Source organism: Eriocheir sinensis, chromosome 44 (genome assembly GCF_024679095.1).
Source record: "Eriocheir sinensis breed Jianghai 21 chromosome 44, ASM2467909v1, whole genome shotgun sequence".
Taxonomy (NCBI): domain Eukaryota; kingdom Metazoa; phylum Arthropoda; class Malacostraca; order Decapoda; family Varunidae; genus Eriocheir; species Eriocheir sinensis.
Window position 1 is genome coordinate 11059397 of NC_066552.1, and position 18130 is coordinate 11077526.

Here is an 18130-nt window from a genome sequence, read left to right on the forward strand (position 1 = left end):
ATTACCTTGTCAAAATATGGTCCTTCTCCTCCTCCTCCACCTCCTCCCCCTCCTCTTCTTCTTCTTCTTCCTTCTCATAAGCAAGAATCACTGAGAGAGGCGTGGCATTTTCCTCCTCCTCCTCTTCCTCCTCCTCCTCCTCCTAGTCCTCATCCTCCTACTCGTTTTTTTGTGTTTCTTTTACTCCCCCCTCCTCCTCCTCCTCCTTCTCCTCCTCCTCTTCAGTATTTATTATATCCTGTTTTATCCATTCGCCCTCTCCCTCCTCCTCTCCCTCTCTCCCTCCTTCCCTTCCTAGCTCCATCTCTTTCCTCACGCCCACGGTCTCTCCTTATACACCCACACCTTCTCCTCCTCCTCCTCTTCTTCTTCTTCCTCCTCCTCTTTCTCCGCTTTCCCTTATCTCCTTCCTTTCTTCCTCTTTTCGTCTTCCCCTCTTTCTATCATTTCCTTCAGTCATCCCTTCCTTTCAGTTCTCTAATACCTTCTTTCTTTCATTTGCTTCTTTCTTCCTCTTCGTTTCTCTTTTCTATTTGATTTCTCTCCTCTTTTCTCTTTTCCTCCTTTCTCTCCTGGTTTTCTCATTCCCATTATTTACATGTTTCATCATTTTGCTCATCTCTTCTCTCTTCTTCCCCTTCCCTTCTTCCTCTCTCTCTCTTCCCCTTGCTCCCCTTCGTCTCCTCTCCCCTCTTTCCTCCCCTCTTCATTTCCTCTCATAACGGTTACTTTGATTTAGAGAAGTGTTGCAGCATATTTATAGACTCTCTCTCTCTCTCTCTCTCTCTCTCTCTCTCTCTCTCTCTCTCTCTCTCTCTCTCTCTCATTACTCTCCTACACTGCTCTTTTTCCACGTCCTTTCATCACTCTCTCTCTCTCTCTCTCTTTTATCTCTCGTGTAGGTAAATGGTGTTCAATTAATCCAGGTATTGAAAAGGGTTTAGATTCTTTGTACGGGGAATCACAAACGAAACAAAAAAATAAATGTTAGTGAAACGAATCTTCTCTTTTTGACTTTCTTTCATTTCTTTTTGCTCTCGTTCAACTCTTTTTTTCACACTATTCTTTATTGTTTAACTTCCATTTACATTTTTCACCTTTCTTCAAATCTTTTTTTTCCTCGCTTTCCTTGAGATTTTTTTTCTTAACATTCTTCATTTTTTTACTTTCCCCATTTTTTTTTTTTTTTCTTTCCTTCGGTGTTTTACTTTCATTATTTTTTTCACTCTCCATCAAATCATTTCCTTATTTTCATGTATTTTCCGCTTTCCATCAAATCTACTTTTTTTTTACTTATCTTTCCTCCAAATTTTCTTTCTTACTTTCCTTCAAATCATTTTTTACTTTCCTTCAAACCCTCCTTTTTACTTTTCTTCAAATATATATTTTCTTCGCTTCCCTTCAAATCTTTTTTTTCCACTTTCTTCAAATCTATATTTTTTAACTTTCCTTCATATCTAACCTTTTCTACTCTCCTTCAAGTCTTTTCCTTTTTACATTACTTCATTATTCGCTCTCCTTCAAATCTTTCTTTTCTTTCACTCTCCTTCGTTCTGCCGCATCGGGTCTCCGGGGCAAGACGTGTGAAAGTTTGTGAAGCTCTCCGCGAACATGGCTTAGAAATCTCTCTCTCTCTCGCTTTATCTGCTCTTATTTTTTATTTTCTGGCGCTTTTGGTCTGTCTGTTTGTCCGCCTGTTTGTCTGCCTGTCTGTCTCTAGTCTAGTCTAGTCTATATGGTCTGGTCTGGCCTGGTCTGGTCTGGTCTGGTCTGGTCTGGTCTGGTCTGGTCTCGTCTCGTCTCGTCTCGTCTCGTCTCGTCTCGTCTCGTCTCGTCTCGTCTCGTCTCGTCTCGTCTCGTCTCGTCTCGTCTCTCTCTCTCTCTCTCTCTCTCTCTCTCTCTCTCTCTCTCTGTTTATATCCGTATTTTCTTTTCTTAGTTCCTTCAATGTCTCACTTTTTTCTTCCATCTTCATATATTTTTCTCCTCCGTTCCTCCTCTCTTTTTTTTTTTTTTGTGTGTGTGTGTGTGTGTCTGTATGTCCTTCTCCTCCTGCTCCTCCCCCCTCCTTCTTCTCCTCCTCTTCTTCCTCAACCTCCTCCTCTTCTTCCTCTTTCTCCTCCTATATCTTTTATTTTCTGTGTCATCATCATCTCATCCTCTTTCTTTTTTCTTCTGTGCCCTCCTCCTCCTCCTCCTCCTCCTCCTCCTCCTCCTCCTCCTCCTCCTCTCACCTTCACCTATCTTCTCACCTTTCTTACTTTCACCTCAATAACCTTTGCACACCTCATCGACACAGACACCATATCAATAGTGCCAATAATAATAATAATAATAATAAAAATAATAATAATAGTAGTTATAATAATAATAATAATAATAATAATAATAATAATAATAATAATAATAATAATAATAATAATAATAATAATAATAATAATAATAATAATAATAATAATAATAATAATAATAATAATAATAATAATAATAATAATAATAATAATAATAATAATAATAATAATAATAATAATAATAATAATAATAATAATAATAATAATAATAATAATAATAATAATAATAATAATAATAATAATAATAATAATAATAATAATAATAATAATAATAATAATAATAACAATAACGTTAATAATCTACGAGCTTTCCGTGACTTGCTTTTTCTTTCCTTTCCTTCCTTCCTTTCTTTACGATATTTTTCATTTCCTCCCTCTATCTTTTCCTCCATTCCCTTCACCTCATTTTCTCCGAATAAGACATATGAAGGAGATAAGAGATTGACACACACACACACAGCTGGCATATATACATCTCCTTGGATTAACCATATAAGAAATATATTAAATGCCTGTGGCATGTCGGTTATATGGTTATAATCAGCAAGGTGATAACCTTGATTGGCTAAAGAAAGCTGTTGAAAGGAAATTGAATGACCAATGGATTACAACATGGTATAGAAATATTTTAACAAAAGGAATTTGCAGTAGTTATAATATATATATAAAGGGGTGTATGTTTTGGAAGATTATATGACAAAATTAGGGAAAAATATTTGGATACCTTGACTAAAGTAAGAGCAAAAAATAATAGACTACCAGTGGTAACAGGAAGGTATGGAAACATTAGCAAAGAAGAAAGATTTTGTACAAAATGTAGAATAAATGTTGTAGAAGAGTTTCACAATGTTAGTATGCCCCAAATAAAATATTCTTGAGCTGATATATATATATATATATATATATATATATATATATATATATATATATATATATATATATATATATATATATATATATATATATATACTACAGAAATAATCCCATATCAAATAAATTTAATTTGTTAATGCAAAGCAGCAATGCCAAAATGCTAACCAATATTTAATTTTCCATAAGAGCTGTATTTAAAAATGTTTAGATATGCTTACTAGAGCACGTTGTTGTAATAAGTACGACACCACAATTATCATGCAACAAAATGTGTAATTATGTCGTGCTAATAGAAGATGTGCTCCAGACTTTGTTAACAAAGTCTGAGCAAGTAAATCGAGTCTGAGTCAGAGTGAGTCACACAGAGAGAGAGAGAGAGAGAGAGAGAGAGAGAGTTATGCGCTGGCTTTCATAAGGACGTCACTAGAGAAAACCAAATCTTTCTTCAAGGGTAACTATGACAGAATCTTCTTGCGCATGAGACACACACACACACACACACACACACACACACACACACACACACACACACACACACACACACACACATCTGTCTAAAGCAGGGGTTCCCAACCTTGGGCATTTATACAGGTTCCCGTGTAGGCTACCCCAAAAAATCTAGGCTAAAAAACGATGAAATTGTAATATTTTGATATTATTTTATAATGAAATCTGTATGTTTAGACTGATCATATAATTTAAATAACAGTTTTGCTTACTAAAATTAAGAAATTTAAAAAAAAAACCGACATTGTGCAATTTGAATGCAATTACACCATGTATTGTACAGTATATAGTGGTTATTCTCTCGGACCCAATGTACCCCCTGAAAGATGCAGATGTACCACTTGGGGCACGTGTACCCCAGGCTGGGAACCCCTGGTCTAAAGGACAGGAAACTAAACTTGTTAAATAAAGTTTGATATCGGGAAAGAAATACTAAGGCCATTTTTATTCACCTTATTTTGCTTTGTTTTCATTCACATTATTTTGCATAGAAGCCTTATTGTCCTTTTCACTGGATTCCTATAACATACTTTTTGTACAATGTTCTGTTTATAGTTGTAGTGTGTAATAATTTATGGCTCATGTTACAATAGTGATAGAGAGAACAGAATAAAATTCATGGAACACGTAAATCATTAGTATGTTCCCCATTTGTTATTACTCTCAATAAGAGACACATGTAGCTATTGAAACTATCACTACTACTACTACTACTACTACTACTACTACTACTACTACTACTACTACTACTATTACAAAAACAGTAACTATTCTTGACACTCTTTATTTACAAAAACTCATATTGTAATTGATACCACTACAACAACAACAACATCTACTACTACTACTACTACTATTACTACTACTACTACTGCTGCTGCTTCTGCTGCTGCTACTACCACTACTACAGCCATAACACCCACCAAAAGTACCTACCACTACACCCCAAGCAAGTTTGCACATCAATATTACAAAGTGTCAGGTGAGTTAGTCTATCACAGGTAATGACAGGTGTGAGAAAGGTTAACAGAAGTAACAGGTACTGCGGAGAACTTTGAGTGTGTAATGTACGTAGAGTTTGATCGTAAAATGATGTTATAAGCGCGTGGAAGAAGACGATATTTTAGTTGTGCGATTTGTGGTGTTCATAATAGGGCACTTTCCTCTCTTTCTCCTCTTTCTTCTCTTCTTTTTTTTTGCCATGCTCTTTTTCTTCTTCTTTCTTCTCTATCTTTTTTTTTGTTTTATTTATTTGTTATCTGTTCCCTGTTCTCTTTTTCTCTCTTCTTGTTTTCTCTGATACGGTTTTTTTCTTAATTCTACCTTTTTATTGTGGCTTTCTCATCTGTTCTCTCTTTCTTTTTCTTACTATCAATGTCATCTGTTCTTGCTTTCTTTATCATTTTCTTCGTCATGTTTTGCTCTTTCGTTTTCTTGTTTTTGATCTCTTCTCTCTTTCTTCTTTCTCTTTTATTTTCTTCGTTCCATTTCTTCTTTCTTTATCTTGTTTTCTCTGTCATGTTTTCTTGCCATCCCTATTTTCCTCTTCTTTATCATCTGTTCTTTTATTTCATTTTCTTGCTTTCTTCTTCATCTCGTCTCTCTTTCCCCTCCATCTCTCTCTTTCCTATTCATTCTATCCGTCATCTGTTCAGTAGCAATATAACAGTAACAGCGACAGCAACAATAACAACCTAGGTAGTTAGTTGACAAAATATCACCCCTTTATACCAGAGCAACAATCATTAGCAGCCCCAGTAGTAGCGGTAGCAGGAGTAGAAGTGGTCATCATGAAGGTGGGAATAGCGCCGTGAGAACCGATCATGAACCAGCTCCAGTAGGCGAGGTTGAAGAGCAGGAAGGCGCCGGGGAGGAGGATGGCTGAGGCGGCCTCCACGCGATTCGCCTTCACTTGGTACGGGTTCGATACCTTGGTGGTGGTTGGGGTGGAGGTGGAAGGGGATAAAGGGAGGTCCTGTTCTGGTTGTGGATGTGGTTGTATCTGTGTGGGGTTGTTGTTGTTGTGGTAGTGGTGGTGATGGTGGTGGGGAGGGTGGAATGGGGAAAGGAAAAGGATGAAGATGGGGGCAAAGGAAGGAAGGGGAAGGGAAGGGAAAGGAAACGAAAGGAAAGGAAGGGAAGGGAAAGGAAGGGAAAGGAAAGGAAGGGAAGGGAAAGGAAGGGAAGGGAAGGGAAAGGAAAAGAAGGGAAGGGAAGGGAAAGGAAAGGAAAGACGGAGAAGGGAAGGGAAGAGATGGGAATAGAAAAAGAGTGACAGACGACAGAAAAAAAAGGAAATGGAGTGAAAGAATAAGGGAGAAAAGGCAAAAGTAACGAGAAAGAGGAGAGAGATAGGGGCAAAAGGAAGGAAAGGGAAGTAAAAAGGAAATGGAAAGGAGAAAGGAAAGGAAAGGAAAATAAGCGAAGGGAAAAGAAGGGAAGAAAAGGAGAGAAGAGGAGAGTAAGGAAAGTGAGAAATGTAAGAGGAGGAAGAATAGTAGGAAGAAGAGGAGCAAAAGGAGGCGTAGGAGGAGGACACAGAAAAAAATAAAAAAAGAAAGATGGTAGAGGAGAGCAATAAACGGTAAGGAAAAAAGATGATGGAATGTGATGAGACGAAAGCGGGAAAAAGAGAAAGAGAAAAAGAAAAGAAAAAGAAACAAAAGAAGATAAGATAAAATTGTGAGAGGAAAGTTGAGGCAAGAAGAAGAAGAAGAAGAAGAAGAAGAAGAAGAAGAAGAAGAAGAAGAGTTAATTACTTATTCAGATTATACAAATATACAAACACACATGTATATAACTCATGAATACAGAAAAGGTCACACACACACACACACACACACACACACACACATAAAGAGAGAGAGAGAGAGAGAGAGAGAGAGAGAGAGAGAGAGAGAGAGAGAGAGAGAGAGAGAGAGAGAGAGCAATATTACCCTGTTGGAGAATGGTCTTCCGCTGATCTTGGCTGTTGTGGTGGAATTAATGGCGGCGGCAGTGGTGGTGAAGGTGGATTTAGTGGAAGAGGGGGAGGAGGTAGACGTGGAGGTGGAGGTGAAGCAGGAGGTGTTTTTCCACTCCTTCCCCAGTTGAAGCAGTCTGGGAAGGAGGAGGAGGAGGAGGAGGAGGAGGAGACAATGAGAGACCAAAAAGCAAAGAAGGATAAGAAAGCAAAGAAGATGAGGATGTGGATGAGAAGTGAAAGGATATGAAGAAGATGGAGAAACAGGAGGAGGAGGAGGAGGATAATGGGGAGGAGGAGGAGGAGGAGGAGGCTTAGTTACTCACTACCTCTAACCTACTCTACCGTACTCTACTACTTCATCTTACGCTGATCACGTCTATAGCTCATTCTACTTAGGGGTATATCACGCCAGGGTAGCAACCAATGGAAAGAAAAAATCAGTGACCTAAGGCCCATTCAAGCTGGCTCCTGGCTCCCTCCTGGACGAGTAGGACGCTGCTCATTAGCTGACGGCGGGCGAGACCTCTGACTAAGTCGCCCACACACACGTCTAGTTCAGAAAATATTCATGTTTCTTCACCTAACTAATCTTTTACATAAGACAGGCAAATTTTGTTGACATTATTGGATTAAACAGTGATTGTACAATTGATACAATTTTCAAAAGCTGATAGTGTAAAAAATAACGTAATTATGATGAGTAGAATTGAGAGAATAACGTGTATGTTTGTACCAGTTTTTACTTATTATTGATCTTTGTAGCATTATGATATCAGTTATGGAATTAAATGTTTGTTCTAGTGCACAAAATCTTCCTGAAAATGATGCTACTTTCAGATTTTACATTATTTTTTTATCCTATAGAGTTTTGAAAATTGTGTTATAGTTGTACAATCACCGCTTTATCCACTGAAGCAAGCGAAATTTACCCATCTAATGTACCAGATGAGCTAAGTAAACAGGTATGAATATTTTTTTAACCTCTCCCGTGTTGAGCGGCGGAGAGGTCAGACACCCCGCCCGCCAACAGCCAATCAGCAGCGCCTTACTTAATGGCGAGGGATCCTTCCTCTGCCGGGAGGGATCCAGTTTAAGTGAATGGATTAAAGTAAATTAACTAATGCCCCTACCCCAAAATTGCCCCCCTGCCGCCCCCTCACCTGATGACGGCGCCAAACTCCAGCAGGACGAGGCTGGTGAAGGCGAGGCAGGCCAGCAGCCACACGTCGATGGCGCGCACGTAGCTCACCCGCGGCGTGGACTGCCTGTAGGGGGAGGAGGAGGAGGAAGTGAGGAGAGGAGGAGGACGACGAGGAGGAGGAGGAGGAGGAGGAGGAGGAGGAGGAAAGATATACCCGAGTTATATGCAGTAAACTTTTTTTTTTACATGTCCTCTTTCATGTTGTCTTCCTACTTTATTTCTTAACTCTTTTTTCCTCTTCTTTCCAGTATAGAAGAAGAGGAGGAGGAGGAGGAGGAGAAAGAGGAGATGGGCAAAAAAAGTGGACAGAACAAAAAAGTGAAGCAAACATATCCTCTCCTCAAAAAAATTAAAAAAAGAAGAAACAAACAAAAAAAGCTAAAATACACCCATACACACCCTCACATTCAACACCCACATCCTTATACACCTAACACACAACCCTTCCCCGACACCCAACACCCACCCACACCCACACCCACATCCTGATACACCCAACACCCAACCCTTCCCCGACACCCAACACCCACCCACACCCACATCACAAACCCACACCCACATCCATACCAACATCACCACCCTGTCTCACACACCCACATCCCTTCTCTCCCCCCCCACCCCCCAACCCCACACTTACATCGCCACCCCCAGGAGAGTAGACATGGTGAGTATAGTGGTGATGCAGAGAGTCATGCGTCCTGGGATAGCGTCGGGTGGCACAAGGAAGGACACGAAGGATACCACCACGAAGAGTCCTGACGGGAGGTACAGCTGCAGCAGGACCGAGGACAGGCGCCGCGTGAGGTGGATCCTGAAGGCCAGTGCGGGGTAGGTGCCTGAAGGACGCGAAGGATATGTGAGAAGGAGAGGAAAAGGGAAAATAGAGGGATAGATGGTGAGGGAGAAGGAAAGAAGAGGAAGGATAGGAAAGTGGGGATCGAAGTGTTAGATGAAAATAAGTTGAAAAGGATGTAAAGGAGGGAAGAAGGATGGAAAAATAGAAGAAAAGAAGCAAAGGTAGGAAGAAGAAAATAAGGAAAGAAGGAAAGAAAGAAGGAAGGAAAGAAGGAAAGTTAGGGAGGAAAAAAAGGAAAAGATACAAAGGAGGGGAGAAAGATGAAAAAGAGGAGGGATAGAGGGAAAGATGGATAAGAAAGGAAGACAGGAAGGAAAGAGGAAGGAGAGGACGAAGTATAAAAAGATAAGGATATGATGAGAAGGATATAAAGGATGCGATGGATATGTAGAAGGAAAGAAGGATGGGAAAATGATATGGATGGAGGGAGGGAAAGAAGATGGAAGGAGGGTGGAAGGAGGATAGAGGAAGGATAGGGAAGAGGAGGCGCGAAGAGTATGGAGATAAGGATAAGCTGAGAAGTATAAGAAGGATGCGAAGGATGTGAAGGAAGGAAGAAAGAAGGAAGAGTCAGGAAGGAAGAAGGGATTGTTAGTAGGGAAAAAATAGGGAGGAAGGATAAAATAAAGAAGGAATGAGGGAAAGTTAGGAAGAGAAAGCGTAAAGAAAGAAGAATATGAAGGAGTGAAGCTAAAGGATAGAAGGAAAGTTAAGGAGGAAAAAAAGTAAGGATGCAATGAATATGAACGAGGGAAGACAGAAGGGAAAAAGGTGAAGAAGAAATGAGGGGAAAATGGTGAGGGGTGGAAGGAAGGGCGGAGGAAAGAGGAAGAATATATCGGAAGGAGGAAAAGGAAGCGTAACAAGATACAGACATGATGAGAAAGATATGAAGGAGAAAAGAAGGAAGGACAAAAGGAAGGAAGGAAAGAGGAAAAAATCTTGAAGGACTTTTATAGTAAGGAGGAGGAGGAGGAGGAAGTGTAAGAAGATAAGGATATGGAAGTAGGATGATAAATAAGACTTGAAGGATACTCTAGAGCAATAGTTCTTAACCTTCTTCATCGCCTAACCCCCTGAGACTCTCCAGGGCATTACCGTGACCCCTACAGTATATATAGTAATGGTGAACTTTGCGTAAAGGTAAAACAAAACTATATGAAGATCCTGATTTATTGCAAATGTTACAATTAAAAGACCTTGAAAAATGCCACAAATCCCCTGCAAGTGCTAAAACAGTACAAACCATAAAGCCTTTTCCACCTATAAACAATTATGAGTTGGGCCGGACAGTAACCAATACAGCGCGGTACCCATTAAAAAATCATCTTTGAAGAATAAAATTGTTCACGAGAGGTATATTAATTTCTTTTAAGAAAAAAAGTTACTACAAAATAATAGCCTAGTTTTCTTAAATGCAAAATAATAACTTAGCATTCCTAAATGCAGAATAATAGCCTATTATTCCTAAATGCATGATATGGAATACAATGTTCCTCGAAACACACCCCTCGCTCCCCGGCGCCTTCCCTTTACCCCGTGACATTTCTATCCGACGCCTCCCGCCGCCCCTCGCAATTTGCTCGTCGTCCCTCGCCCTTCGTCCAAAACCCAGCTTCCCCAACGCCTCACGTCCCTCTATATTAAAAGGGCCCCTCAATAGCACTTGACAAAATTTTCGGCAATTTCCTTCATAATGGTCGTGATGTAACAACATTTCATATTTTTCTTCCTCTCGAGGTTAACGGACGAGCCTCCAGCGCTGCGTAAAAAACATAGTAAGGAAAAGTTAAGCTCTTGGAAGATTTGTGTTTCTGTTGTCTCGCTTTCGCGTCGTTGCTTGGCGCAGCTGAGGACGTCGTTCCAACAAGCCTTACGTGAGAGAATTTCCGGAGAGACACACTGGCTGCCATACGTGTCCCCCCCTTGCGAGCCTTTTGGATTTTTTTTTGTGCCCTCAGGCTGTCTCCTTTACTGTTATTAAAGAAGAAGAAAAAGAAAAAGAAGAAAAGAAGAAGAAAAAAAGAAAAAGATGAAAAAGATGAAAAAGAAAAAGAAGAAGAGGAAGTAAAAGTAGAAGTAGAAGTACAGGAAGAAGAAGAAGAAGAAGAAGAAGAAGAAGAAGAAGAAGAAGAAGAAGGAGATACAAAGAAAAAGAAGTAGCAGAAGATGAAGATGATAAGAAAGAAGAAAAATAAGAAGAGGAAGAAGGAGACATAAAAGTAATAGAATCAACAATATCCTTGCCACTGCTATCTCAGCCGTTATTGTTCATACCTTCTTTAAGAACTGGAACTGGAACTGGAACTGGTCACTGGAAGAGTTCAAGCCTACTTAAGACAGGTCTGCAAGATTTCGGTTAAGAAACACTTTGCTGAGTTTCTTTCTGGTTAAGCTATGGCGCGGAGAATCACGGTTTTTTATGGCTTTTGGATTCTTCTCGGTGTTGAAGATCTGTTTTTGAAGGTGACGGAAACACTTTTTATTCACAGATGTGACGCGGAATCAGGAAAAATGGTCAAGCGGTGAAAGTCTGTGCAGTCTTGGTGAGTGTTCTTCGTTACCGCCTTACTGTATTAGTTGCAGTTTGGATGTTTTAGTGTTACTGTTTGTGTCATGTAGTTGTGTCTGCCAGCCTTGGGGTGGGGTTGTTTTTCCCATCCATGACGGGCTACAGCCTGCTGTTGTCCACTACGCAGGGTTCCCAAGACTGCTTTCACAGTTAAGTAGCGCTGCTCCTTCCACCTTCTTCTCCAGCTCTTCATTAGCCCACCTCTTCATATGCGCTACTCCAGCTACGCTCCCTCTCTCTTGCCACCTGGCCACCTATCCCCCTGAGTGGGCGCAGGGAGCGCACCTATATCCTGCCTTGGCAACCAGCCCCGCCTACATACTTCTCCCGCGCTGCCTCCGTGGCCCGTTATCCTCCTCTGGCCTCTCAGGCGCTGGCGGTAATGGCGGCCCTGGCGTGTCAGTACGGGTACAAGTTGGTAGCGCCCACACAGTCGTGGGCGCAGGCACAGTGGTGGAGTGAGTAGCACGCGATGCCTCTCTCGTGCCCAAACGTTCCTGACCTGGTCCCGCCCCGCCTCCGTGTCTGCTCCCGCGCCCCGACTTGACCCTGGCCGTCTGAGGCCCCTCCTGGCTCTGATGAGCCTCCTGATGACTGGTGGGGTGGCTGCGATCCAGCAGTCTGGCGAAAGCGTGCTGAAAGCCAGACATGCCGATGCACGCGCGACCTTAGCTGACGCATGCGAGGCCGCGGACGACACACGTGCGCCGCCGCCGGGAGTCGGGGGTCGGGCGGTCTCACTGTCGCGGGTGGGCGACTTCAAAGTAGGCCTCGTCATCCGGTAAGCCAGCACCACTCCGTCCAGGGCATGCCGTCGGGCGGTGCAGAGCCAGTAATGCGGGTGCGCACCGACGCAATCTGACGCCCATGGTGCGCACCGGGGACAGCCCTGACAGCCCTTTCTGGGGGGGGCCTGAAGGAAGGGGCCTTCCGGGCAGGGACCCTCGAAGCAGAACGTCCAGGACCACCAGCTCCCCCACGAGCCAGCCCACCACGCGCCGCATGACCGCGCGCCCGCCGCGAAGTACTCCCCACGTCGGTTGTGTAGTGTTGTAGTGTAGCTGCTTCTCGCGCTCAGTGTTGAGTGTTACAATGAATAGCGGGCGATTTGACACGTCTTGACGTCATTCTGTATTTCGTTTTTGGGTTCAGTGAGTTGTTGGACATTTGGGGGGCAGGGGAGGGGCGAGGTGGGGGGCTCATTCACTCAAAGGCCTTTTTTGTGTGTGTGTGTGTGTGTGTGTGTGTGTGTGTCACTAATAACTCTTGGAAACACGGGGGTAGCCTCAGGGCCTTGGGAGAGGGCTTGGCCCAGACCTTGAGTCCTTACAGTTTCCTGCCTTCCGGATCATTGGTTCGGTGGATTAATGAAAAAAATTTCATGACCCGCCAATGTGACGGCCGACTCGTGCTGTGTGGAATGCGATGTTTCCTTCATCTGTTTGTTTATTTACTTCATATGACTAAGCAAAGAGAGAGCGAGAGAGAGAGAGAGAGAGAGAGAGAGAGAGAGAGAGAGAGAGAGAGAGAGAGAGAGAGAGAGAGAGAGAGAGAGAGAAATGGAACACACGCTGAAAATAAGGTAATGTAGACTAACTGATATGAAATAGTGTAATACGATAGTAAAGGGAAACTATCCCTTAAAATGTGCTTGGAGAAAATACTGATCGATCTTGTTCGACAAGGAGCAAGATTTATTCTCGCGTCTGGCTTCCCAAAAGCCTTGAAAATGTTGACTTCCGCCAGGAAGTGTTGTGGTTGGGTTGCGTTTGTTGGTTGGTTGGCCGCGCCGGGTTCAGTGCACTTCACGCATATCAGATCTAGTAGAAGCCGTACTTTTTACACCCCAAAAGTACCAAATCTGGTACTTTCGTTCCAAAACGGCAACACTGCCTGGTTGTGGTTGATGTCTTTAGCAGTTGGTAACCTCAAATACATGAAATAATAGACTTTCTCCAAAACGCTCCGTGATCCCTCGAGAAACCGCAAACGACCCCCAGGTTAAGAACCACTGCTCTAGACTGATGAGAAGAATATTATTAGAAGGAATGAGATGAAGGAGAAGAAATAAACAACAGGAGGAAAATAAAGAAAGGAAACAAGAAAAGGAACTGAAAGAGAAAAAGGAAAAGAAAGAAGTAGGAGGAGGAGGAGGAGGAGGAGGAGGAGGAGGAGGAAGCGCAAGAAGGGTATGGAAGAAGGAAACGCAGCATAGGACATAAACTTGAGGACAGGGAAGGATGCTGTAGGATTAGAAGGTGAAGAATGCTGATGAGGAGAAAGAGGAGGAGGAAGAGGAGCAGAAGGATGAGAAGCATGTATAAGGAGGATATCAAAAGAGGAAGAGGAGGCAAATGAAGAAGAAATGGAGATGAAGGTAAAAAAAAATGGAAATAATGGAGGAAAAAAAGCAAGTGAAGGAGGAGAAAGGCCAAAAGTTAAGACAGGAAAAGGAGGAGAAGAAAAAGGAGGAGAAAGAGGAGAAGGAGGAGGAACAGGAGGAGGAGAAGGAGGAGGTACAGGTGGCTCGAAGGAAGAAAAATTGAGATTAAAAAGAAAAGATGAAGGAGGTAGTGGGCGGAGATGAATATAACGAAGAGGAGGAGGAGGAGGAGGAGGAGGAGGAGGAGGAGAGATATAGGTACAGTAAACTATTTTGTGTCATCTATATTTTTCATGTCTTTCTTCATCCTTGTCTTCATTCTTTATTTGTTTTCTCGTTTTCCTCTTCTTTCCAGACTAGAGGAGGAGGAGGAGGAGGAGGAGGAGGACAGGAGGAGGACAGACAGGGACAGAGACATCAGGAGAAAACAAAGACGCACAACTAAATGGAAAATCCTTCTCATAAAGTTTCCTCGTTTGCTCTTTCTTCTCCCCTCCCTCCCTCCCTCCTTCCCTCCCTTTCCCTCCCCACCCTCTTCCTCCCTCCTTCCCTTCTTAGCCTTCTCATGTGTTTCTTCTCTGTCTTTCATCCAATTCCAATTCTTTCCTTTCCTCGATTCCTCTTTTTTCTCTCCCTCCCATCTTATTTCCCTCCCCTTCTCCCCCTTTCTCCCCTCCTTCCCTCCCCTTCCTAGCCTTTTTACATATTTCCTTCTTTATCTCTCATCTCATTTCCTTCTTTTTTCTCTCTCTATATTCCATTCTACATTTCTTACCTCTCCTTCGCTATCTCTCCTCTTCTCTCTCCTACTTTTCTTCTCCTCCTCCTCCTCTTCCTCCTCCCATTCCTTATTTCTTTTTCAGACTCTTTCTATCATTTCTTTCTCTCTCTCTCTCTCTCTCTCTCTCTCTCTCTCTCTCTCTCTCTCTCTCTCTCTCTCTCTCTCTCTCTCTCTCTCTCTCTAGCAGTTTTTCTTCCTCTGCCATATATTTTTTGCTCCCTCTTTTCTCTTGCATACATTTCTTTCATTCTTTCACTCTCTCAAATGCTCTCCTTTTTATTCAGTTTATTTCTTATTTTCTTCTTTCTCATTTATTTGTTTTTCTCCCTCTTATTTTTCCTCTTTCTCTTGCAAGCTCTACCTGTTATTTACTTTTCTTTTTTTTCTGCATCCTCTCTTTCTACCGATCTATCTGTCTGTCAATCAATCTATCTATCAACCTATCCAGCAATTTATCTATCTATCTATCTATCTATGTACCTACTTATCTATCTATCTGTCTATCTATCTATCTATCTATCTCGACACTCACCGTACGCGTCCACCACCTGGTTCGCCGACTCCACCTTCTCCATCCTGACCAAGAATTGCTCACTGGAGATGCTGGGCGCCACCTCCAGGCCGGGTGAGATCCACAGATACACGTTCCGCTCCAGGGTGTAGGCGTCTGAGGGGGAGTGAGTGAGAGGGAGTGAGAGGAGGGATGATTGAGAAACATGGTGAGGATTAGAGGGAGAGTGAGAGTGAGAGGGGGTATGAGGGAGAATAGGAGTGAGAGGGAGGATGAGAGGGGGGGTGAGAGGAGCAGAGATGAGGGAAAGAGAAGGAAGAGGGAGAGAGGGAAGGATGAGAGGGGCAGGGATGAGAGAGAGCGAGGGGGAGAGGGAGGGTAAGAGGGTAAGAGGGACAGGAATAAGGGAAAGTGAGAGGGAGAGGGGGGATGAGAGGGAGACAATGATGAGGGTGAGAGAGGGAGAGGGAGGGAAGGTAGGATGAGAGTGGGAGGGAGAGGGAGGGTAAGAGGGACAGGGATAAGGGAGAGTGAGAGGGACACTGATGAGGGTGAGAGAGGGAGAGGGAAAGGGGATGAAAAAGACTGGAATGAGAGGGAGAGACAGTCGAAGGGAGTGTGAGAAGGATAGGGATGGTGGAGATGTGGGTAAGGAGTGAGGAAAGAAGGAAAGGGAATATTAGGAAATGTGGAGTGGAAGGAATGAAAGCAAATGAAGAGGTAGAAAGAGGGAGAGGGAGATTAAGAAAGAAAGGAAAGAAGTGAGGGAGAGAAAGAGGGAGAAAGGAAAGAAGAAAAACATGTAATTGAAATGTAAGAGAGAAGATAATGGAAAGAAAAGAGCAGCGGGAAGTAAAAACGGACAGAGAGGGAAGGAGAGGGGAGAGGAGGAGGAGGATTGGAGGGGAGAGGAAGTAGGTAAGGAAATGGAAGAAAAATGGAAAGAATGCGAGCAACGACTAAATTAAAATAAGAAAGGAAAAGGAGGAAAAGGAAAAGGAGGAAAAAGAAAAGTAATGACATATCTTCTACTGTTACTCCTCCTCCTCCTCCTCCTCCTACTACTACTACTACTACTACTTACAGCTCTGCATGTTGATTAGGCAGATTTGGTGGTCGTGTGGAAACCAAACGTAGGTCATGGCGCAGGACACACGGATGTACATGCTGGAAGAAAATGGAAAATAGTAAATAGATAGATAAATAAATAAATGAATAAATAAACAAAATAAACAAATAAGCAAAAGTACTTATAAAAATCGACAGTTAGATAGAAAAAGAGACATTAATAAAAACGGCCAGAAAAAAATAACTTAACAAATGTGAATAAAAACAGTAAAACAGATAGACAAAGACAGACACAAAGATGAAGAGAATTAAAGAAAGGAAGGAAAGAGAGAGAGAGAGAGAGAGAGAGAGAGAGAGAGAGAGAGAGAGAGAGAGAGAGAGCGTATACCAGGTGATGGAGACGGAAAGACGAAACAAGTAAAGAATAAAAAGTTGGAACAGGAGGAGGAGGAGGAGGAGGAGGAGGAGGAGGAAGAAAAATGGAGCGGAGGAAAACGAGGTGAATAAATTGCGTCAACTTGCAAGGTCCCGCGATTTCTCTCTCTCTCTCTCTCTCTCTCTCACGATCTCCTTATTTTTGATGAGATTGACCTTTAAGAGAAAGAGAAGAATGATGATGATGATGATGATGATGATGATGATGACTGGGGTTGTGATGAAGAGGAGGAGGAGCAGGAGGAGGAGGAGGAGGAGGAGGAGGAGGAGGAGAAAATATATATGAAAGAACGAGAAAAACATGGGAATAATTAAGGAAGGAAGGACGGAAGGAAGGAAGAAAGGAATGAAGTAAGGAAGGAAGAAGGGAAAGAAGGAAGGGGAGAAGAAACGAAAATAGAAAAGCATGAAGGAGAGAGGAAAATCATGGAAGGAAAGAAGGGAATGAAAGAAGGAGGGAAGGAAGTAGGGAAGGAATGGAGGAAAGGAGGAAGGGAGAAAAGAAAGAAAGAGGGCGGGTAAGAAAGGAAGGAAAAAAGGAAAGGGGAGGAGGAACGAAGGGCATAATAAAGACGGAAGGAAGGAAGGAAGGAAGGAAGGAAGGAATAAATGAAGGAAGGAAGAAACGAAGGAAGGAAGGAATAAAGGAAGGAATGAAGAAAAGAAGGAAGGAAGGAGGGAAGTAAGGAAGAAGGAAGGAAGGAAGGAAGGAAGGAAGAAACGAATGAAGGAAGAGATAAAGGAAGGAATGTAGGATAGAAGGAAGGAATGTAGGAGAGAAGGAAGGAAGGAGGGAAGTAAGGAAGAAGTAAGTAAGGAAGGAAGGAGGGAAGTAAGGAAGAAGTAAGGAGGGAAGGAAGGAAGGAAGGAAGGGCAGGTAATCTAATGAGGTGACAGGTAAGAGAGGCGTCCAAGTGAACCAAGACCAAGGTTAGTGCGACCCTGGGGACGTGTGTGTGTGTGTGTGTGTGTGTGTGTGTGTGTGTGTGTGTGTGTGTGTGTGTGTGTGTGTGTGTGTGTGTGTGTGTGTGTGTGTGTGTATGTGTGTGTGTGTAATACCTTCCTAAACACACACGCACGCTCTCTCTCTCTCTCTCTCTCACACACTTCCTTCCTTCCTTCCTTCTTACCTTTGTTCTTTCCTACATCCTTACGTTCTTCCTTCCTTCCTTCCTTCCTTCCATCCGTCTTTCCCTCCGTCTTTCCTTCCTCTCATCCTTCACTCCTGTCTCCCCCTCCAGCACTCACTCACTCCCGCCTAACATCCTTCCCTCCTTCATCCCCTCCCTCCTCCCTCCCTTCCTTCTCTACGTACTTCCCGGAGTAATCCACCGTGGCGTTCCCGTAGATCCAGACGGAGGCAATCTGGGTGAGTAGAGACGGGGTAGACACGCCCCCACTGTGCTCTGTGTGGGAGGAAGACGAAAAGAACAAGAACAAAATGAACAAGAAAAAAGAGAAGGATAAGAACAAACACAAGAGGTAGAAGAAGCAAGAGAAGGAATATAAAGAAGATTAAAGAATAAATAAAAGAAAGAATAATGCAATATAAGTTAATTAGATCAAACTCAGATGTTATTTGTAAGCACAGGTAAAAAAAGATTCCATACAACAAACAAGTATTTCC

The 18130-nt window shown here is 42.7% G+C and overlaps 1 protein-coding gene across 1 annotated transcript in view; it reads right to left on the bottom strand.

Annotated features, from left to right (window-relative positions):
* Positions 1-4058: 4058 nt before the first annotated feature.
* The window catches only part of LOC126980635 (glycine receptor subunit alpha-2-like), a 20678-nt gene continuing 6606 nt past the window's right edge, over positions 4059-18130 (bottom strand). Inside the window, exons 5-11 of the mRNA XM_050830737.1 lie at positions 17819-17909; positions 16085-16167; positions 15022-15156; positions 8535-8733; positions 7857-7961; positions 6668-6830; positions 4059-5733 (exon numbers count right to left, since the gene is read on the bottom strand). Coding sequence (XP_050686694.1) covers positions 5449-5733; positions 6668-6830; positions 7857-7961; positions 8535-8733; positions 15022-15156; positions 16085-16167; positions 17819-17909 — 1061 coding nt within the window. The 3' untranslated portion in view covers positions 4059-5448. The remainder of the gene's footprint in view (positions 5734-6667; positions 6831-7856; positions 7962-8534; positions 8734-15021; positions 15157-16084; positions 16168-17818; positions 17910-18130) is intronic.